General features: G+C 44.4%; 1 protein-coding gene across 1 annotated transcript in view; it reads left to right on the forward strand.

Annotated features, from left to right (window-relative positions):
• The first annotated feature begins 13,520 nt into the window (after positions 1 to 13,520).
• Positions 13,521 to 23,385, forward strand: part of LOC142589741 (inactive peptidyl-prolyl cis-trans isomerase FKBP6-like) — a 49,762-nt gene continuing 39,897 nt past the window's right edge. The window contains exons 1-3 of the mRNA XM_075701318.1: positions 13,521 to 13,606; positions 16,064 to 16,149; positions 21,851 to 22,079. Coding sequence (XP_075557433.1) covers positions 16,076 to 16,149; positions 21,851 to 22,079 — 303 coding nt within the window. The 5' untranslated portion in view covers positions 13,521 to 13,606; positions 16,064 to 16,075. The remainder of the gene's footprint in view (positions 13,607 to 16,063; positions 16,150 to 21,850; positions 22,080 to 23,385) is intronic.

Raw genomic sequence — 23,385 nt, forward strand, 5'->3', positions numbered from 1 at the left:
CGCGCGACAACCGCGATATCGCGCCTATGCTCGCGCAGTTCGAGACAAGGCGAGATCAGCGCTGTCACGTGACTCCGCGGCGGCCGCCGCGCGCACAACTGATGTGGCCTCTCTGCCGCGCGGCGTTCTTGCCACCGGCGGCGTTCTTGCCACCGGCGGCGTGCCGCGCGCGTTTTGACGCCAGTGTGTCCGTACTTTTAGAGAAAGGAAACGCGGGCAAGACGGATGACGATTATTGTTGTGGGACAAAATAAACCCCAAAGGGTGTACATTTTTCTAAGAGTGTTGCCTCAACCAACCTACACTCTTAGACAAAGTTACACCCTTTGGCTTGCCCCTTCTGCCACACAACAATAATCGGTATCTGCCTTGATGCGTTTCCTTTCTTTAACGCTGCGAGCCCGGAACCTTCCAGTAACGAACGGCACGCGCGTTATCAGAAGGGGCACTCCAAAGGGTGTAAACTGTTCTATGCTGATAACGCGCGTGCCGTTCGTTACTGGAAAGTTCCGGGCTCGCAGCGTTAAAGAAAGGAAACGCATCAAGGCAGATAACGATTATCGTTGTGTGGCAGAAGGGGCAAGCCAAAGGGTGTAGCTTTGCCTAAGAGTGTACACTCTAAGAACAGTTTACACCCTTTGGCTTGCCTCTTCTGCCACACAAAAATAATCGTCATCTGCCTTGATGCGTTTCCTTTCTTTATCGCTGAGAGCCCAGAACTTTCCATTAACGAATGGCACGCGCGTTATCAGCATAGAACAGTTTACACCCTTTGGAGTGCCCCTTCTGATAACGCGCGTGCCGTTCGTCACTGGAAAGTTCCGGGCTTGCAGCGATAAAGAAAGGAAACGCATCAAGGCAGATGACGATTATTTTTGTGTGGCAGAAGGGGCAAGCCAAAGGGTGTAAACTGTTCTTAGAGTGTAGGCAATGCCTACATTTTTAGAAAAATTTACACCCTTTGGGGCGTATGTTGTCCCACAACAATCGTCATCCGTGCTGCCCGCGTTTCCTTTCTTTAATGCTGCGTGCCCGGTACTTTCCAGTCACGAACGACATGCGCCTTATCAGTGTGACGCAGCATTCTCGACAGGAAAGTAGCGAGCGCCGAGTTTTCAGGAAAGGAAACGCAAGCAAGGCAGATGACGATTATAGTTGTGGGACAAATATACACCCCAAAGGGTGCAACCGTTTTAGGAGTGTACAGATGACGATTATAGTTGTGGGACAAATATACACTCCAAAGGGTGCAACCGTTTTAGGAGTGTACCGTTTAGGGTAACTCTAACTTACGGAACCTTAGAGCCTGAAATGTTTCCTTGAAGGCTTGTGCACATAGGCACATGACTTATCATTTTTATCAGTGACCGTTTTCGTGTAATTAATGAGGAGTATTCTTACGAATTTCTCAGCAATTAAGCAGGCCGACCTTCTAGCATGGCTATTATCCACCCCTTCTGGGCATCTGAGTAGGCACGACCTTTCAAGCTGCGGTTCGAGTATTGTTTGAAACACCCCAAGAAGATTTGTCCGCGGCAACTGCTCCACAGCCTTTTCAAAGAAAATCACTATTTTATCCAAAAGGGCTAACAGTTCTGGCTTTGGATAATAGAGCCCACTTCTGTCTTGGCCCTGCAGAAGCTTGAAAACTGGATCACTCCGATTACTAGTCGTGACAAGCAGAGTGCAGGCATCGCATCCAAATTCAGCGATTAGCTTTGCAATATAACCGCCTACATATGCGAGGCCCGAGCATGTTACGGAGGGCGTCGGAGCAGCAGAATCCTCTGTCACGTTTTTGAGGTCTTCTAACAGAGCTGGCGACAGTGTTGCAGCCAGTTCCTGAACGCCAACTTCAAGTACCTTGACGTCTTTTGGACGTAAGACTTTTTCTTTCACGATATGATCCAGTGCAGCCGTAACAGCTCTTGCGTCCAGCATATCGTTGCCACCACACATCGATCTTAGCCTGCCGAAAAGTGCTTCAATGGGTTCACTGTTCAATTTTTTTGTGAGCACGTAGTTCACACCTCTCCTTAGCAGGTAGCGCACTGTCTCCACAGTTGACTTTGACGTGAATAGTAGGGCTTGGAATGTTTCACTCGTGAAGGCATCCTTTCCCGTGGCAAGTGAAACGTTCTGGATGTTCTTTATGTAGCTGGGAAATTCGCCTTCAAGGCACAGCAAACGAACGTCATCTTCTTCAGAAATCGGCACCTTTTGTCCACTTCCTTTGTAAGATGTATCGTGAATGTCAAACCATTTCTTCATCGCTGTCATGAAGTGAATTGAAGAGCTTGCCTCCTTGAAAACAAAGAGAGCCCGGTCACTGTGCCAGTTTTATTGAAGGTGCTCCAGCGCTGCGATCACTGGGGGCGAGAATACCTGCACAGCTCGCAGCACGTTCATCTTCTCCAGATTTGACGGATACACATACTTCCTCGTTAAATTCCTTGCCAATTTCACCGTCATGTCTTTTTGGTACTCATATAGTTTTTGCATCAACGTACCACTGATGACACCTGCGCCGTCCGTCAGTTCACGCTCTAGAAATCGGCTTCGGATATTGTTGAGTACGTGGCATGGGTCGAAACTTAAGAAGATTCGCTGGCTAGTAAGAGAAAGGTCAAAGTGCACGAAGTCCGTGACGAATAAATTATCGACGCCGGATTGTACGTGCGTTGCTTGTGTGTTGGTTGTAGGTTCTGCGTTACTTGGCGGAAAGCCGCGAGTAGTGGTGGTGTGGCAGTGCGGCTTTCGCCTCGGTGAGCTCTGGCAGTAGAGAATCTGCGTTGTGTGACCCGTGCTTGCTTGACAATTGAAATGTCGAAGTGGCCTAGCGCCTCGGCAGCGAAGTTCTGCGAACCGCGATGTGGCGTTGCCGTGTCCGACTTTGCTTAACGGACATCGAGGGATGTGCTGCTCGCTACAAGTCATGTAAATGCGACTGCGTCGACCGCCCACTGTTCAGTGCTGAATGTGTGTTAGGTGTGCTGTGCTTGAAACGAGTGGTTCAGCCGTGCAGCGGGGGGTGGTGGAGGAGCAGAGTGGCTTAGGGTCTCCATTTGCACGTTCACAGATATGTGCTCCCGTTTTGGTCTCATTAGCGGCTGTCGCGGGATTGTGGTGTGCTCCTTGCCTAGTATGAAGTTTACGATGCTAACACACAGCATGTTCACGTTTTTCCGTGCTATATGTCATTTGCATGACGACCGAGTTGAAAACAAGGCATATGTATCTGTTGTTTTCGTTTGTGTGTTGTAAATTACTACCTGTTGTGGAAGTTCTGGAAGTCTTATTACGCAAGAAGTACGAACGTAAACATATAAACATATTTCTGTGTGTGTGAAATTATGAATTACCCAGAATAGCCTTTACGACTGATAAGTGGGTTACACAGCCTGTGTGAATCAGCTACCTTTTGTTGCGACGCTCTTCCATGTGGTAGACTGATGCATGGTGCGCGTTTATTTCTGTACTGTTGTAAAAAGCATTTGTTTATTCACTCAATACAAATGTACTGCTTCTTCGCCGCAGTGCATTTTAGTTACGCGGTAAAGGATACTAAAAGTGGGAGGGGGCCGCTATCACCCAGCATAGTGTGTCCACTCAGGCGACCTGAGAGGCGGCGGTTGCGCGAGTGTATAATCATAGGGTATAATTAAAGAACTCTTTTTATGTCCAGTGACAGTGGCCCCTTTCCACTTTTAGTATGCTTCAACGCAGTACATTGCTTAGGCTTCACCGCAGAACATAGGTGTATTGCAAAAAAGTTAATCTTAAAAAGCTCAATTATGCAACGTTTCTTTCGTAGCTTGCTACACCGCAATACAGAGGTGGAAATAAGCATTGTGCAGTAAAGCATACTAATAGTGGAAAGGGCACATAGGTTTGCTCATTATTTTCAATTGTGATATAATTTGCAAGTGCATCTGTGCTCTTGGTAAGCTTAATTGACAATTCTTTGTACATTACAAATTCATATTGCAGGGAAGCTTACTAAGGCACATTCGTCATTTTGTAACGCAGTATTCACCTTCAATGCAGGAGCACAATGCGGATTCATACCTATGCTTCTGGCTGGACTGCACATGCTCTTTGAGAATTGATTCGTTTTTCATAAGTGCACTGGTACTTTACTCTAAACTGGAGGGCTGAAGTTTATACGGAAGCACAATTTTTATTAAGGGGACAAGATGTTGCCAAGATGGTTGCAGCACAGCTTTTTTTTCTTCCAGGCACCTTTTCTATTAGAAGCTTCCATTGCAGTGTTTCGAGCCTCTTTGAGCCAGCATATAGTGTATATAAAAATCGGACACCGATTGGGAACATCACCTATGCTCTCTGCAATAAGCTGTGCACAGAATAAGTTCATGCCTATATATAGAAAAAAATGTAGCATGACCAGACAAAATAAAAGGGGGTGGGCTGCAGCAATACTAGGTGTTAAGTGGTGCCTTATCCTTTCCCTTCAGTTTTCTGTTTTGTGCTTTCTATTATGGATCCTCCACAGTAACCACACGAGTGCTGAACTTGAGCTTGTTGGTTTCAGATCTGATGGTTGTTACTAACAGAGCAGTGTGATACACGAACAAGGGCTTGGAGGCATCCGGTCACCTTGCTTGTCTCATGGTGTCGCTTTGTGAGCACCATGAGCCTCCAGACCAACTCGGAAGAAAGGTTTCTTGCAATCGCTTCTGAACTGTATTGCCACCAAACCAACAGTGCTCTCAATGACCACTTTTGGACAGTAGAATGCTTGCACCCAGCAAAGTCTAAGAAGGAAGCATTCAGGATGTGCCAAGTGGGCCTTTTGAAGCTGGCCGCATTGCTGAAGGGGCTTTGCCTATCCGCCCTCTTTATGGATGCACAAGGATGATTTCTTCTTTCAGAAAGATTGTTTCAGAGGTGTCACATGGCAACAGTGTTGGGTGTTTAGCAGCAGATAAGCTTGCCTTTGGCCACTGTCAATAATCTGTTTTTTCTCCAATGCCCCTGTGAAGTGCCTACTTTTTGGACACAACGTGCTCTCCATGCATGCATGCATTTTTAGCTTGTAAAGATGTCTATTACCCCTTGCCTCAAGCCGGTCCTTGCTGATGTCAACCAAGAAGGCAGTGGGGAGTATGGCGATGCATGCTTACAAAGCACTGCTGATACCAGTGAAACCAGATTAGTGGAGCTGCCGTTTTTTTTGTCCACTCCATCTTCATCAGTTACAATGAGCAGTTCTTTGTCCAAACAGAAGGCGTATGTAGTTGGTCATGCATAGCCTGCGCACTAAGATTTGTTGGCGTGTTACAAGAGACGTGCCTGAGAACCTTAGCAGTGTCTATACGCAAAAACCTTCAGATGTGTTGATGACTTCCTTCTCTTTATCACAGTTTGCCTGATGAAGCCAGCAACTTGGTCAATTAGATGTTCAACAGGCTTCCCACTAGTTTTCCCAGCGTCTCCTTTACCAGTGTGCTGCTCATAGATATCTGTTTTCTTGACCTTGCACTGCACTTCAACCATGGCCACACCTGCTGAACCTATAGTATGCAATCAGAAAAGTGCTATACATCACGTTGCTCCAAACTCATGACAAGCTAGAAGGCCTTGAGGAACACCTTCATTAATTTCCGTCCTCATCAACGGGCAGAAATTTGGCTATTGGGCCCCACTGCAGGTGCAAGCCACTCTTCTGCCAGATGCGTGTTGTTCACAGGAACTGGAGCTATACAAATGCAGATAAAAACAATGATGTTTGAAAGTAGTAGAGTTGAACTATATTCTGCACAAACAGTGCTACTTGCAGTGCTGGTAACTTATAGCTACAATTCATGGCTGCCCCACCATGCAAAGGCACTATTCTTGAATTAACTTCTATTTATGATGGCCATATATTGCAAGTACATATCATCCACATTGTGTGCAATATGATTAAATGATGTCAACTTTGATAGCCATTCCTAATCTGAGATACAACAAAAGAACTAATATAGGCAACAAATCGTAATTCAAGAATACAACCAGTGCACAGGATAAGTGACAGACTTCCTTTTATTGAACAAAAGTCACATGTGTGTCACATGTCAACAACAGTGGGTAGCAAGCTTGGGTGACAGAGGCAAAACTTAGTGAAATGCTACACTCATACTCAAATGTAAAACGGCCTATGACACAAAAAACATTATATTTTACTGAATGAAAGGGCAAGACTCCATCCAAGAACGCACTATGGCACCACATAATTGACATGGTGTAAAAGATGTTAACATGCCCTCTCCATAAAAAAAAGAAACACTTAAAACATGCCTTAAAAGGCAATGTGCAGAGTCTGAAAGCAAGGAAAAGCAACCCAAAAAAGGTTTCGCTAAGTCTTTCAGTGATTAAAATTGTCAAACTGTCTTGTCACTTCTTAATGAACCTGCACAGCGGAAAAGGATGAAAAGAAAGCCCAATAGCAGGGCCACAGAAAATGTCACCAAATAAATAAACCTTGCTTACCAAGGATACTGGTTTAGTTGTCTGACTCTGCAAAATAATTGTGTATGAGCTTTTCTTGTTTAGAACGATTTAGCAGATAGCGGAAAAAATGGACATGAGAGCACCAGGTGCATGCATAGTCGATGCACAAAGAGCCACTGTTTTCTTACTTTTTTTTCTCTACTACTATTCACGAATATGTAAGTGCCTTAATAGCACTGCTAAAATCCTACTGCAAAACACAAGATTGGGCAAGTTGTGGCATAACGAAAATTGGAGTTCCACTCGTACTGTGAAAGTGATGCAATAAATGGTGAAATATGCGCAGGAAGCTTGCTTCATTCGGTGTTTGTTGAAGTGAACACTTGCCAGTGCAAGTCAGTAATCTCCTTTAAAGAAGTAAAATAAGTGGGAGTTGTGCCTCCCAGTGTTGAAGTGGAAAGACTAGTTTTCTTCCTCCTCTTTCACATCCAGACTTGGTCTCTGGTCTCCAGAAAAACAACCCTTTAGCTTCTTACTGCTGAATTAATTTGGTTTTCTCAAAGCTATATTTGAGCTACCCATTGCTAGGTCTCGCGCTCTGCCCCATCAACCAGCCCCATCCAGCAAATCTGAGAAGCCAAGCACTAGAAGATTAATAAAGCAGATGCACCCAATCACTGTCATTACATGTAAGAAGAAAAATTAACATAGTACTGCCTTCACAAGTGGGGAAAGTGATGAGTAAGAATTTGAAGGCGTGGACGCCAGCTCTATATACAGCACGCAGACATTGAACAGGTGTTAGCCAATCATGGCATCTGTTGGCTAGATCACCCCCACCGATGAGGGCCTCATTAACTTGAACGAGGTAGCACACCGCTCTGCGCGAGAACTGACCCGCCGCGCAGAATCGGGGACCGCCTCTTCGAGTTCGGAACTGCTGGCTCAAAGCACGCGAGAACGCCTGGTCAGGTATAATGACATCACCAAGCACTACCAGCTAGGCAGGCGGTTGCTGCCCCCACCTCACCCCATGCTGAAACGTCGCCAGGCAGTCATCTGGCGACAATTGCAAACACAAACATTCCCCAGTCCGGTGCGATTGCAGCACATTTTCCCCGCGCAATACCCGAATGCTCTTTGCAAATTATGTCAGGACACTAGAGCGACGCTGTCACACATGTTGTGGGAGTGTCGGGTTACATCAGCTACAATGGCAGTAGCTCCGGAGGCTCTTGCGTCGAAGTGGGCCGCCGCTCTGCGCAGCTCCAACCTCAAGACACAAGAGTGGGCTGTCCAGCAAGCCCGAGAGGCGGCGACGAGGCAAGGCCTCGAAGTCCCCTCATGGGAGACCTGAGCCCGGGTCATCAAATTTGCCGGATTCAGAATAAAGTTGTTTCCATCCATCCATTGGCTAGATCGCACTCTCCAGGATCGGTATTCACCACGACTGTACCTTCAGCAGAGTGGCTGAAATGTAGAATTGTGGACTGCCAATCTTTTGATCATATGTTTGAATCCACACATCACAATGAGAACTTTATCTGCAATATTCTAGCAATAAATTTGGGAATTAGAGTCACAACACCAGTAGACATCAGAACCAGGGGAGTTGGCCCATAGCAGCTATTGGTGTAAAAAAGAAGACTGGCATAAGAAGAATTGAGATGTGCACGCTACATGCCTTTGTTCTGGTAGTGTTCCACTACTTTGGTGCTACAGTTAATGATCTCGAATGAGTTCAAGGAGCAAGAATTTAGTCCAGAAAAAAATATTACGCATAACAGCTGTATCTAGTTGTATCATTTGCCTATGCCGCTGTATATAACCCTGTCCACACTGCTAGGAAGGGAAGCGTAGCAGAGGGCGGCAGAAAGTTGGGTGGGCGGCTGAGGTTAAGAAATTTGCAGGGACAACATGGCCACAATTAGTACATGACCGGGGTAGTTGGAGAAGTATGGGAGAGGCCTTTGCGCTGCAGTGGGTGTAACCAGACTGATGATGATGATGTCCACACTTACCTAAAGCACATGAGTGGCATCCTAAACAAAATTGAGCTTTTGATATTGCTTTGGAGAAAATTAATCTGTTTCAGCCTAACAGTATGTATACATATTGCGCATACCTGCATTCGGTGTACCTTATCACCAACTGTTAAGTCACCTTCTTACCTCATCAGCGAATCACTCCTGCAACCAAGTGTGCTGGTCCGGGTTTTACCTGCATTTCCACCTGTGCAGTTGGTAAAAGTCTTTGGCTGTTTACTATAACTTCATATTCAAACATATGGTTGCATTAGAGGCTTTCACATCACTAATGACTGGGCAGGCTTCACGAAAGGCCACCAGTACCTCCTCATTGCAGACTGTGCTCAACATCCTTCTTGGTTGGACTGTGACTAAGAACCGATACATCTTTCCTCCAAAGCGGCTGGCATTGACGATGGTTTGATGCAGAAAGAGGCTATTGTCTTTCCCAGATGCTGGTTCAGCCTCGCGAGGCACATTCCTTCAGTCAATATGCACACTGTCAATGTGAGTGAGACTGATCAAAGGTTGTATATGGTGTCAGGTTTCATGCCTGGTTTCGGTAGTGGCATCATGACCAAGTGTTTTCACTCTGTGAGGAATTCCAATATTCCAGATTTCATTGATTACAAGCAATAGTGCTTGCTTCCTTGTTTCGGCAAGATTCCTCAACATCTTAAAAATGACTCCATCTTTGCCATGTGCACTCTGTGGTGTCTGCTTCGTCAAGGTGGCATCCTCTTGGCCGTATGTCTTTGCATCCCCAGTGCGGGTGATGTGCATTGAGCTCACCTCGACTGAGTATTACGTGCTTGTGAAAGCGAATTTGAAGCTGTCAAAGCCAAGTGAAGTCGCCTTGGCTGTGGTGCCTGGTTTTGGGACAGAGGTAGACCAATGCCAAAACGGCTTTTAGCCTGCAGCACACCACCGCAACTTTCTGATGAGACATATGTTTATTCAAGCCGTTTCTTCCTTGCCCTAATTCAATAATAGCCAATTTTAGCAGCTGCAAATCAAGCTGACTTCAGAAGACTGCTGATTTTTTAGCCACTTCTAGTAGATTATTGCATGGTTAATTTTCTAGTTGGGCATGACATGCTTTGTGCTTAAAAAATGAACTGTTTAAAGAATTATTGGAGTAATATTAGGACAGGCAACTCTGATTGAATCATCACTGCTTTTGTCGCAAAATGTGGCAATGAGCTAGGCAGATACTGTCACAAAACCATAGGTTGTACAAGTACAGAAGAAACAAAATTGGAGTTGTGAAATTCAAAGCCATATTTTTACAGCCTCTCTTTATACTGCTGACATTAGAGAGCGTTAGATTAGTGGACGCAAGCAGCGTATGTAAACAAGCACCATGTTTGGGTATTTCTGGCACCCATGTGGTTTGCATAACCAAGCAGCACACGAGTCGCTTGCATCCTCTTATGCAGTACTATTATTTTCATTGTAAAACAACCAATATCAAAGTAAGTCTGATCAGCCTGCATCAATATGCTAGAAATTTTTAAGCACTTAAGGTGTATTGGTTGAATGTTTAAAGCACTTCACCACACCCTTGGTCACTAGACTTGAACTTTCCAGTATTACTTGCTAATCAACTCTTGAGGTGTTTACGTTGCTTTTCTGTGCTGTAAGATTAGTTTGACAGTCCTAATAGAATTGTTAAAGTGAAGGTGTGAGCTGTTGTATTGGCCATGTCATTCTATAACTGTTAGATCTGACACTGTCAAAGCACTTGGCAACATTAATCAGCTTCACCTCACTATATATATGTATTGCGGTAGGACCATTCAGCACGTGAAAATAAAAATACCGGTAAATAGAGAGTTCGAGAGCACCTGAGATTATAGTAAAGCGGGCGGGGCAGTATGTTCAAGGTAACAAATGTGTTGCGGTGAAGTTATTGCAGACGTATATACACATTCATTCGTCCCAACTTTGCACCGAACCCTGCGTCCCGTTGCTAAAACTAAGAGCGCGAAAAACGAGCACAAATGCAGCTGAAGATTACAGGGCACAATATTAGGCTCCACCTCACTGTGCTTATCGCGCCCTTAGTACGAATAATATTAAACATCTACTCTGCATTTCGTGGAATTCTGGCAGATCATGTGACATCACTAAAGCTCCGTTATGTTCACAGCACTACGCGATAATTGTCGTAAAGCCCACGATAAAAGTAAATCACATGAAGTGACGGATAGTGCACTAGCGCTGAACACGATTGAAAACATGCGCTGCCCTATTTCAAGGACGCGTGAACAGTTGTGAGCAAACACCACCTTATGCAATATTACTTACGTAAGTCGTGGCGAAAAACACGTGCAATACCTCCGCCTACGAGTCCCGTCAAGTAAAAGTGCATGTGCGATGTGATGACGCTGCCGAAAAGGGGCGAACACGACGACGCTGCTGCACAGCGCCGGTTCGCAAATTGCATTGCCGTGGCGCTACGCCACTTGAATATTTCAATCGTCAGCACCAATGAATTCTTCAGAAATACGGATCTCACACCACCAGAGTTCACCGAGACTTAAAGCCGACATGCCACACCACTACTACTGCGCGACTTTTAGCCAACAAGTACTGATCCCACTGCGGAGACACACGACCAGCGGTCGGCGTGGGCCGGAGATTCAACGCACGCCACGGCATTGCGGTTCGCAGAACTTCGCTGCCGAGGCGCTAGGCCACTTCGACATTTCAATTGTCAAGGAAGCACGGGTCACACAACGCAGATTCTGTACTGCCAGAGGTCACCGAGGCGAAAGCACAGATGGCGAAAGCCGCACTGTCGCATCACCACTACTCGCGGCTTTCCCGCTAAGTACGTACAACCAACACACAAGCAACGCAAGCACAATCACATAAGCAACGTTGAACAACGCGCGATCCGCGCGAGCCGGTGAACGATCACGCCGAGAACGAACACGCCACGGCGTCGCTCGGCGCAACCGTCATGCCTTCTCAAAAGTCCCTAAACGATCCTGTCCCTAGGCACCTAGGATCAGGTCACGTGAGGGATTTTTGTACGACAATTAGACGCACGCGTGTTTGTGTATGGTGTTCTAGAAGGGGGTAGTGGGGGAAGTGGGCTCAGGAGCCGGAGCGCCCTATGCATTGAAGCGAGGCGGCGAGTGTGTACGGGACGTGGATTTCGGTGGCGGCGCTGTAGTCGCGTGGGCTGGCTCCCTCCGCTGCTTCGCCATAGAATAAAGTGCTTCGCGCGCTTGTTCATGCGGGCTCAGAAACAGGATATAAGTGGAAAAAAAGGAAAGCAGCCGTCGTTCACCGCGCCGAAAGATGAATAAACACGGCGAATTTGGGAACGCAACTTGCACCGCCAAGACAAAAAATTCGACGAAACGTGTGCGGTTTGTTTGCGAAACACGCTAAAAGAGTAGGTGGATTTTTAAGCGATTCAACTGCAGATGGCCTAAGGGTGACGATATCTAGCTAGCGCATTATCACTGCTGGATTATCTTGCCAGCCAGGGATTTAGGTATGTTATGACATCCAGGTTAAGCCAGGATTCGCTGGAAAGCTTTTTCGGTATAGTCAGGCAATCATGTGGGTCTAATGTCCACCCAACACCAATGCAGTTTCTAATTGTCGTTAATTGCCTATCCTTTTATAACGTTGCGAAAATAGTACGCTCAGGCAATGCTGACCTTAATGGAGCTAGTGTAGAAATGAGTTCTCTCCTGAGTGCGCAAGATGCTCCAGCTCAATAAGCCAGGGCTGCTGCATGCAATCGACCATATCATTGAGGAAGGAAACCTAGCTTCAGCCGAGCGCATGCTTCGTAGTATTCCTGCTGAGCACAGAGAGTTGGTGGAGCAGAAGAGCGACGACCGTCTAATACATGGCAGGATATGTTGCTCGAAAGTTTCTGAAGTGTTATGACTGCATGTCTTGCAAGGCCTTTCTTATGGAAACCCCCAATACAGAAAGCAGAAACTCTGAGTTCACTGTGACATGCGACAAGGGAGGGTTGTTATATCCTTCGCTGGAGCTTTTCAGGGCAGTGAAGAAGTTGGAAGACATCTTCACTGTGTTCTTCAGCCGAGAGAAACTCTGCAGTGACAGCATAGTGGATGTAATGTTGCTAGTGAAGGACAACTTCGGCTATGCCTTAGGCTGCAGCCAGCACTAAGATGCGCTCACAACAGAGTTGACCAAGTTCTATGTGCTGACCAGGCTGTAATTCTATGTAAAATGGATCAACCAATCGCGACAGGAACGGCGTAAAAAGAAGTTGCACGCGAAGATAAGCCGTTCCTCATAGTGCCTCTCTCGTAGCAGCCATGCACTTTGAGAAAGGAGTAGCTGCCCATCTTTTGTACCAATAAAGAGTTGTTTGTGGCTACCACGAGTTCTCTTTATTTTGCTGTGTTACGAAATTTCGCTACCCCTGGTAACCAGTACGACCGCATAATAGTGGCATCACCATAGGATTGACTCCCTAGCTTTCAGTGGATATATGCTTTCGTAAACAAAATCGCAGTTAAAGGAATAAAACCTCATCATATCTGGCCTCTGTTCCGAATGCGTTAGTACACGCGCCATATTGTTTGGCTCACTTGAACTTGTGAATGCAATTGGGTCCTGACCTGTATAAAAAGTGTTAACGGCAAATGAATTAAGCAATTTACCCATTCACATATTTACCTCTTCTACGGTGTTCGCGAGCCTTTAGTTTTAAAATCAGTTGCATCGTTGTGCGGCCGTTAGTCTGCACTCGTTGAGTCGGCTCTATTTTCACGCAAGCTTGAAGAACGTCTGTCTTTCCACCTTTCTCTGCGCCTTGTCTTAATTTCAGATGAAGTTTTCAGAAAACATGCTACGGAGCTGCGCGCTTTCTTTTTTCGGCGTGACACGAAGCGCACAGGGGCTTTCTCTACGTTGAAAATGCTCAGTTTCGCGTTCCGTACAGCCCATGCTCTAGTGGCGCCATCTTGCGGCGTCGACGTGAGATGCCACACCCACGGGCTCTCCCTGACTCCACTACCCCCTTCTAGTTCACTGTAGTCTCGCTTGCTTCACTGCATTTTGGCGTTGTGTGCCCACGTGAAAGCACTGGACCGAAAGCGCGCTCACTTTGGTTCACGCGGAAAGTAAGTGATTATTCAATTTGACCTCGACGACACTCATAACATAAATGCGTATAAAAACATGCTTCTGTCATTTATAATGGTTATTGTGGGTACTTGGTTGACAGGGTCCTTTCTAGAACGCTGTGCGCGTTGTGTGTCATTCGGTGCCGGTTCATATAAAATAGCACCCGTCTTCTGTCTTGTCGGATTAGCAAGTGCTGGAACTACTCTCGCCTTCTTACAAGCGATAATAGGCCAGCGTATATTTCTTGTGAATCTCGCTGTGGCTACCTGCGCGTATGACAGCAACTGCTAGATTCTCGTTCCGCTGATAAGACGTGATTCTCTTTTAGATGTTGGTTTGCCCATAGTATTACTCGCATCTCACATTTAATTCCGAAAAGGGTATTCTACGGTAACCCAACTGATAACGGTAGTTCACTCGTTCGCTTTATCTCTTGATCGTAACGGCCAAATAGACGTAATATTTCTTGACTTTAGTAAAGCTTTTGATAAGGTACGTCCCGCATGATAAACTAATTTTAAAGCTTAGAATCCTTGGCATCCCTGAAATCTTTGTCAACTGGATTTCCGCATACCTGACTAACAGGAAGCAACACACTGACATTGGGGGACAGCTTTCTGGCAGTCTCCCAGTCACGTCAGCGGTACCACAGGGTAGTGTACTGGGCCCCCCTGCTCTTCTTGGTTTATATTAGCGATATTGTAAATGTAGTAACTCCTGGTGTGCAAATCTGGCCGTTTGCAGATTACTGCGTTTTGTTCAAAGAAATTTTTTGTTCCGGTGATCAGATTGAGCTCAATAACAACCTGAATAACATATTGAAGTGGTGCAGGGATTGGGGGATGGTTGTTAACACCGACAAAACTATTTTCCTCCCTATAACACGTAAAAAAAAACACCTATCTTTTACTTACAGACTTGACCCGTCGTCATTGAAAAAAGTCGACAATTACAAATACTTAGGTGTTACATTAACAACTAATTTATCCTGGAATATACATGTTAGCAATATTTGTTCATCGGCCTTTCGAAAGCTCTGCTTCCTGAAATATAAACTTCAAACCACCCCAAGCAATGTTAAACTACTATGTTATTATTCCTTAATCAGACCCAAATTAGTATACGCCAGTGCAGTATAGGACCTGTATACTCAAATTAACATTAACAAGTGTCTTGAAAGAATAGAGAGGAAAGCACTCCGGTTTATTTATAACAAATTCTCACAAACTGACTCTCCATCTGAAATAATGATAGCCAATGACATTCCTCTTCTTAAAACATGTCGGAAACAGTTCCGAATTGACTTCCTTTCACTACTTCTTAACCATAAACTTGCGATAAATCCATCATCGTATCTATCACCCTTACTAACCAGACCCACAAGGCACCATCAGCCTAACTCTTTAACACCTTATTTTGCTAGAACTGATACTTACAAGTATTTCTATTTTCCGCGCACGGTCTTAGATTGGAATGAATTAATCCAGACATCTTAGTCTCTCCTACCGCACCGAAGCATCATTGTTGCACCATTTCAAATCTGTTATTGTAGCACTATTATTGCACTAATCTAGAAACGGATTCTGTCGTTTTGTACTCAGTTGTATATCTTATTACACTAATCTTTAAACAAATTTCATTGTTGACATTTTATGTTCTATTATCTATGTTATTTCTTCAAACAGTTCGTACTGTCGTTTTTTTGTATTATGACTGTTTATTACATTCTGCAGACCCAAGGGTCTGCAGAATGTAATAAATAAATAAGTACTTAAAGGGACACTAAAGTGAAACAATAAATCACTTTAGACTAATGAAGCATTGCTTGAGAACCCTGCAGGTACTCATTTCAAAAGAATAGTTTGATTATTAGATGAGAAAATGAAAGTCCAAGTATCAATATTTGAATTTTGCGCCGAAACGCCAGCGTAAGTGCGTCAGCGTGACGTCAGGGATTCCAAAGTATGTTTTCGTATTTGAGCCGCGTTGGCTGAATAAAGGTTCCCAAAACTTGCCATGTTTAATATTTGGTTCCTTTCGAACACAATGTAGTCAATCTGTACCGTTATATGTAATTAGTAGGCCCTAGAAGATGCCATCAAAATCCAAGACGTCACAGCCCCCAGGTGCGGGAACTTAAGTAGGCGTCGCCACCCGTATTTCGTTCTTGCGCTTTTTCTGGCTTACCAACCGTCTCATCGTTGTAAGAGTGGTGTTTTCGGTGTTGTAGAACGGTAATTTACTGATGCAGAAGAAATTTTTCATTTTAGTGTCCCTTTAAGCGGTTCAGCGTTAACCTGCGTCACGTTATGAGATGAACATGTCTGAAGAGAGCTATCCTGCAAAAAACAATTTCCGCTTATTACGTCTTTTATAGAGTGTGTACTCATAACTATCCTTGCATGTGATGCTCCTGTTATGATAGTAGTAATCCGTGTTGCCCTGACATCCAGGTGCTGTTTGCCATGGAGAAGGAGATAACTGAAGAGGATGAGATGGAATACGTCCGTTCCGTCTTGAAAGAGCCACTGACATACGAGTGAGTTGTATTTTGTTCGTAGCTGAGACTTAAGATGCACGTGTCTTGTCACTGCACAAGTTACATTTGTACTTTGCAAAGAACTTGGAACTGGTAAGCAGTTACATGCAAATGTATATATATTCCAGCAGAAACCATCACAGGGTGGCTGTTGACGTTAACGCGATTACCATTGAAGCAGTGTAGCAACACCTTATTGCCACTTCCGAAATGCGTTATGTATGAGGCGTGTACTGCCGCCGAGTTTCTCTCATTTTTCCCTCTGGACACGCTGTGCCATGTAGCAACGCCGCCACGAAGTCTGCGCGTGGCGAGTGTCGAAATATATATTCAGAGAACCTTCTGTGAATGTATATATTCCCCCCCAGAACCAGGTAAACTTTAGATTATTTCTTTGTGATTGATGAGCAGCCTGTACCCAGTGACTTAGGGTGGCATAAAAGATTAATTGAAGAGCGGCACACACCCACCAACCCAAGTTGGTCTGACGGTTGGTTTGGAACCCAGTTTTTTCAGCATAGCAGCTTGATGCTACTCTACCAATTAGACCATGGATTACCCAGTGACTCAAGTTGATGTGAAAGAGATTAGTTACAGATAAGTAGACATGCATATTGCAAACTGGGCAAAGTTCTCAAAGAATGCTCTTCACGTTAGTAATGATAAATAAATGGTCAGGTTGCATGAGACAATAAAACAGTCATTTTGTGTTCACAGCCAATGCATGTAGAATGTGGAACAGAGGTAGGTTAGAAGAATGAAGGATGCACATTTGCACCCATTGATAGACTACATGAAGCTCCAGAGAAGCATGTTGTTGCATGTGTGCGATAAAACCCACAAGACTACACGGTTCAAGTGGTAACAGCAAAACTAAAGGACAAGGTCTGATAAAATAGACCAGGGGGATGAGATTGCATGTCTGTCTTCTGTCAAGAACCCCTTTTCAGCTTAACACTCATTACAACTCAAGAAAGTGGGCACTAGTGCTGTTCTTTAATGAAGTGGTCACTGTGTTTTAGTGAAGATTTCCAAAGTGATTCCTGAATGAAGATTGATCTAGGTGTTCTCTGTCTTTAAGGTTGCACTTGTGTGAATGTGTTTCTTGAGCTGAATCTTGCCATAGCATTAACTGAAGTACAGTGTCTTCCATTCAGAGGTTAGCACTTGGAGTCAAAGCCCATGTGTGAATATGGGGTAATTCCTTGTGTCAGTGTGTATGCCCGGTTGGGGGGAATACAGGAGCTTGGTCGTCACTAGTACCAGAGCAGCCCAGCAACGCTTGGTGCAACATTCTTAAAGGGGCCCTGAACCACTTTTTTATCAAAGTGGAGAGAGGCATTTGAAATGAAAATAGGCTATTTCAGAAATACTTTGCTACAAAAAGTATGTCAATATGTTAAGCAGAAGCGGATTTATTGGCAAGTAAACGCGGCCTCTGCTGTGCTCCCGTTCCTTCTTCAATGCCTTGCACTGTGAAGGCTATGGCACAGTGGGGTGTGCCCACAACGCTCTGCCTTCTAAATGTCACCGTGGCACACAGTTGAAATTTCATTTTGGATGTTAATGTAGACGCTGCGACTTCTGACTTTGATGCCTGCGATGCGCTAAACGCGGTTTCCTCAGCAAGCCGCAATGTGTTTAGCCAGTGGACTCTGGGTGGCCGTGTTGTCTGTGCCATGTAGCCAACTGCAGCTTGATGTCAGCTTTCGGCCAATAGCAGCCCTCAAGGGAATGATGAAATAAAGCGTCCGGTGACAAAATAAAGCGTCCAGAGGAGAGTGAGGACTGGGCCTTCTGTTGAAAAGGGAGCGTTTGAGAAAACGGTGAATTCGCGATCCACTTGCAAGCTCCACACACCATGTACGACAGCAAAACTTGGCTGAGAAGTTCACAGCAGCGTATGCTACCTGCGGACTGTTATTTCACTAAGCCCAAGGGGCAATTCAGGGCTCCTTTAATTCTGTATCACAGCATTGCTGATTCTGCATGCTAATGATAGAGGTATTGCAATTTGCAATCTTTTAGAACTGCCACCTTCCGTGTCGGAAAGTGCAACTCTAGAAAAGGGGTGCAATTTTATTAGCGTAGGAATTGCAATGATGTGGCAGTGCAATGCCATTGTAAATAATTGCTTCATGCATAGCATGGTAGGATAAGTACTGCACAGGGGCATTGCCATAATGCTGCTCTTGTGTTGGCAGATTCCTGATAGTGCTCACATTCTGTTTACTGCGCCATTGTAAATAAAAGAATAGAAACAACACCTGCTCACTCTGTCGGCTGTTCTATTCTGTTCTTCTTCATTCCCACTATTCGTCATTGCACAATATATAGAGGTTAATTTTGTAAAGCACACCTGCCATGGCGGCGTAGTGGCGTTAAGCTACTCAGGCCGAGGACGCAAGATAAAACCCTGGCCGTGGCGGTACCATTTCGGTAGGGACAAAATGCAAAAACGTCTGTGTACTGTGCATTGGATGCACGTTAAAGAACCCCAGGTGGTCAAAATTAATTCGGAGTCCCCCACTGTAGCATGCCTCACGATCATATTGTGGTTTTAGCACATAAAACCCAAGAATTAAGTTTTATGTAAAGTGTGCTAATGATTGATGGTAAAAAAGGCATTTGCAAGTGGTGTCAGCAAATTTGCAATAGTATTCACAGCAGGGATGGAAGTGCTGCGCCAATCATGCTATCTTGCGCCAAAGCACCTAGCAGCACCAACTTGCACCAAAACACTACGTTTGAATGAAATTGCTAAATTTTGGGGGATGTTTGTGTTCTGTGGCAACCACACAGCCACGCATTGGCTCTTGGCATTTAGCCCTAGAAGCCAAGCTAAAGCAATATATGTCTTACGCCTTTGTGTAATATGCAGACCAGCTACAGATAATTTGGACTGATGCTCTCTTTATGGGGCAGTCTGGACAGACAGCCACGCTGTCAGTTCAATAAGTTATGCAGTCTGTCATTATACAATTTAGGGCTTGCTTACCGGTACCGATCGCCGGTTAGCCACTCATACGAACATATTAGCAGCAAGCTTTCCACAACTTGTGGGAGGCTTGTGGAAAGCTTGCCGGTCACATCGGCCAACAGCCAATTTTTGCAATGGCACACTGCCTTGGCCGTTAGGGCTAATCGGTAGTGCTTCGAAAGGCCGGTCGGGTAATGGCGACAAAAGTTAGGTTTTACGCCGAATCGACTCGTATCTATTCACAGAGGCCTCACGACACGTAGGAAGCCGACAATTTGCCTCACAACAAAAGCGTGCATACAGGATGGTACGTGGTCCACCACTACCACCATCTTTAGGTTTCTTCGATTCCCCAAGGTACAGTGGTGCACCCTGCACCCCCGTACTCGATGGCATGGGGTGCAAGACAAGGTGCCACTGTGGTGCAGTACACCCTTGAACCTTGCAGTGAGTGGATGCAACCTGACCCATAACAATTGGCACCACTTGAAGCTTTTCATTTGGGGTGCTGTGCACCTTTTCTGAATCAAAGTAACCTTTTGCGGCACTGCACAGAGGCATTTCATCTTGTAGCCGTTCATAGATGCATAGTCTCTTGTCAGGCGTCTAGCATTGTTATTGGGTGTAATACACATTTTGTCTAGTGCGGTAAAGCATATCAAAAGACACCTGTCATTTGGAATGTACTACATAGGACATTTGGGATCAATTTTTGTCTTGTGCCTTATGGCACAAATTGTTCTGGCCCATTTGTGATTTGATGTCTGTCTTGCACCCTGGTACATATCTTTGTTCTTGTTAGCCTACAAAATTTTATGTAATTGTTTACAAAATTAAGTTAGTTGCCTACCCAAATAAAAATGTTTGCTACGTACCGTGCTTGGTATACCGTCTGTGGGAAGGCAAGCTTAATTGGTCGTTATTGGCTTTGTGTCTTGCTTCACTGTTGAGCAGCACTTACTACTTGTGCAGTAATAACAAGCTTCACCAAATGGCTACAGATTACTGCTACAGTGAAAGCTTGTTAATTCGAACTTCAATAATTCGAATTTATGGATAATTCGAACTGTGCGATTTGGTCCGGGCAAGCTCCACAGAAGTCTATGTATAATAAAGCCTGTTAATTCGAATGCGAGAAGGTTCCGCCACGGATAATTCGAACTACGCTCGCCTGACACACGGCCAGAGAAACGCGCCTACTGCCTACACACAAGGCTGCGTCGCTTCCGGAACGGAGAGAATGGCGAGAGAAGGCAAAATCAGGAAAACATCTAACCAGCACGGGGTCGGCCAGAAGGCAGTGGCGGCTGCCACTTCTCCGTTCTATATAACCTCAGAGAATTCTTGCCCGTTGCGAATCTCGGACGCATTGCAAATCTTGTGCAGCTGCTAATGTTGTGCAGCAGATGGCGCGGCAAACACCAAAACGGAGCGAATCAAATGCGCCGAAGCTGCGCTTGCAATCAAGAACCAACGAATCGAGGCCTTCGCCACCTTCACATGTTCAGCGTCTTTGTCTCAGCAGTCTTCATCGATTGTGCACGTCTGTTTTGAGCTTAGGAGGTATCGGCCGTCGCGATTCTTTGTGATGGTGTTAAGCCTCGGCTAACGTTCGTTTCAGTGGACATTGGTGGTGTGGCACAGTCAAACCCAGAGCTTCGACTTAAAGATGGCGTGTGCCTGTGGCACACGCCATCACTTTCTGACATGCCCTACTGCTTCCAAATCACAGTGTACTGTTGTTCTCCTTCACTTTCGTTAGTTCGAACTTTCGTTAATTCGAACTGAAGAGGCTTCCCCTTGCGGTTCGAATTAATGAGCTTTTACTGTATACTATTCTAAGTGTTCCAAAAAGACAAATTTTTCTGCTTCAAAACTGCTCCAAAATGCTGGTGTGGCTGTTCCTAAACTGCTTCAGAATGACACTTTTCCTGCTCCAAAAATTACTCCAAATCCTAAACTGGCAGAACCACCACTGTACCCAAAGCTAACTTCACGCCACGTTTGTAGCATCCTCTGTCATGTATCTATTGCATCTGTTTCACACTTTGTGTGTTCTCTCTGTGCAAAGTTTTGTGTGGTATTAATTTTTAGTTTCATGTTTTTCATATATGAACAATTTATTTGCATTTTCTCATTTTTACGTCTAGCTAATTTAGTTTTAGTAGTTGCCACATATTTTTTCTTTACCTTGTTCAAATTTTATTTAGCTTCAGTGAACATTGAGTTGTATGTAAACTGGGAAAGGGGATGAGTGCTACATCAGGCTTTAAAAAGCCTTTATGCTTCTAGGCAACTCTGTGTACTGGTTGTCTGAAGAAAGATGAATTAATTAAATTTGTTCTATTGTTAGCATGCACTCTTTTTATAAGGTGTTAAAAAAGATATGATGTGAGAAATGGTTTATGCCCATCTTGAATACCTATTTTCCCCCTTGTTTGCACACTTACAGGTGCAGACTAGGGAACTAATTGCCTGTTAATGCATTGGCCCAGAAATATAACCCATGCTTTCATTCCCAGTCCAAGTAACATGTTTATGACTGCAGCTAATCTTGCACCTGCTCCTTTTGATAATTGTTTGTATATCTGTCTCAGCACATTAAGGTAGTCAAAGTATTCTTGTGGTGTCTTGCTCACATGCGGCTAGAAATTCGGAACAAAGTGGGAAATGTTCTGCTTTAGTCAGAAGTGGCATAGCAGTGATCTATAATTTTTACAGGAATGTGCAGCATGGAACAGTGTTTGAAATTCAGCCAGAGCCAGCAAATGAAGAGAAGGCCAAAGAAGAGTCAACTTTTGAACCTGCAAAAGTTATGGAAAATTTGCGGCTTGACCTGCTGGATGGTGGCGAAGATGAAATAGACCCTAACTATGAAATAGCCCTTCCATTTGAGAGAATGGCTTTATCTATGCAGCCTCTCACAAAAGACCGAGGAGTCCTCAAGAAAGTAAGTTCATTGATATATAATTCATTAGTAGTGACAGAAGGAATCTTTATTTGAAATCTATTGAAGATAGAAAGAACAAGCATATTTAATTATGTATCTGAGTTTACACAAGCAATTTACTGCTTTTGTGTTACTACTATGTGTATTTCGGTGATGGACAGGTGCATGTTAGTGTGTGTCTGCATGGAATTCACAAGTGGGTGTCCTTAACTCTTTTGTTACCATGGGAAAATCATCGTTCTTAAATGATGTAAGAAAAAAAATTGTTGCTATGGGCAACACTTTAGTATATAATGCAGCATTAAAAATTGTACAAAAGTAATTGGTGTTTTGAAATACATAAGTTACAAGATAGAAATCTTTAATAAATAATAAGCATAAATTTACAAAGACATTTTTGTGGCCATATATTAAAAAATCTATATATCTATTAAAAAAAACCACAGATACAGAATATATGTTAAATAAATGTTCCAAGAACATTTTTCTGAAAGAAATAATCAACACAAAACTGTTTTTGGGGTACGAAACATGAAATGTGCTTGAAAAAAATAAATAAAACATCTCAGTCAGAACCTGAACTTATCGACAGACAACTGGTTACTTTTTCTACCAATTACAACCCTTCAATGCTATGAGATTGTAAATCTGGCTATGTAATGTCATCCCCTTCTGGTGCTCTGATCTTTGTACAAAAATCTATTGTTGATCTGCTGTAAACACAAGCCACAGGCTTTTTTTTTTTTCCCATAAGCAGCGAACCCTGCCACAGCCTGCACATTTAAGTTTACCAAAAGTTTACCAAAAGATCATTTATCACTATGATCTATTTGAATACTGGTGGCAACGAAAGGATCACTTGTCCATACCCTTCCAGGGCAAAAACGTATGCACTGGTTCATTACAATAAGGGAGAGCTTTAGATTAGGGGACGCAAGCCGCACCCAAGCGTTCGGGGACGCAAACTAAATTGTGGACCCTTTGTGCTCTTTTGCACTCTCTTTGAATTCTTTTGTATGCCTGGTGGTTTGCATCCCACAGTGCTTAGGTGAAGCTTGCATTCCTTTATCTAAAGCTCTCTAAAGTTGCAACACCTTAATTATGTTAAAAAATAATAATAAAGGGAAAATGAGACATCCACCCAAACATAGCAATTGCTACGAAGGAAACCCACACATGTTCCTTGAAAGAAGAGCCTCGCAATTGAAGAAAAATTCATCCTGGTCCAGACCAACTGCGAGGCCTTTCTTTCGAGGAACCTGTATGGGTTTTCTTTGTAGCAATTGCTACATTTGGGTGGTTGTCT

The sequence above is a fragment of the Dermacentor variabilis genome, chromosome 1, assembly GCF_050947875.1.
Source record: "Dermacentor variabilis isolate Ectoservices chromosome 1, ASM5094787v1, whole genome shotgun sequence".
NCBI lineage: Eukaryota > Metazoa > Arthropoda > Arachnida > Ixodida > Ixodidae > Dermacentor > Dermacentor variabilis.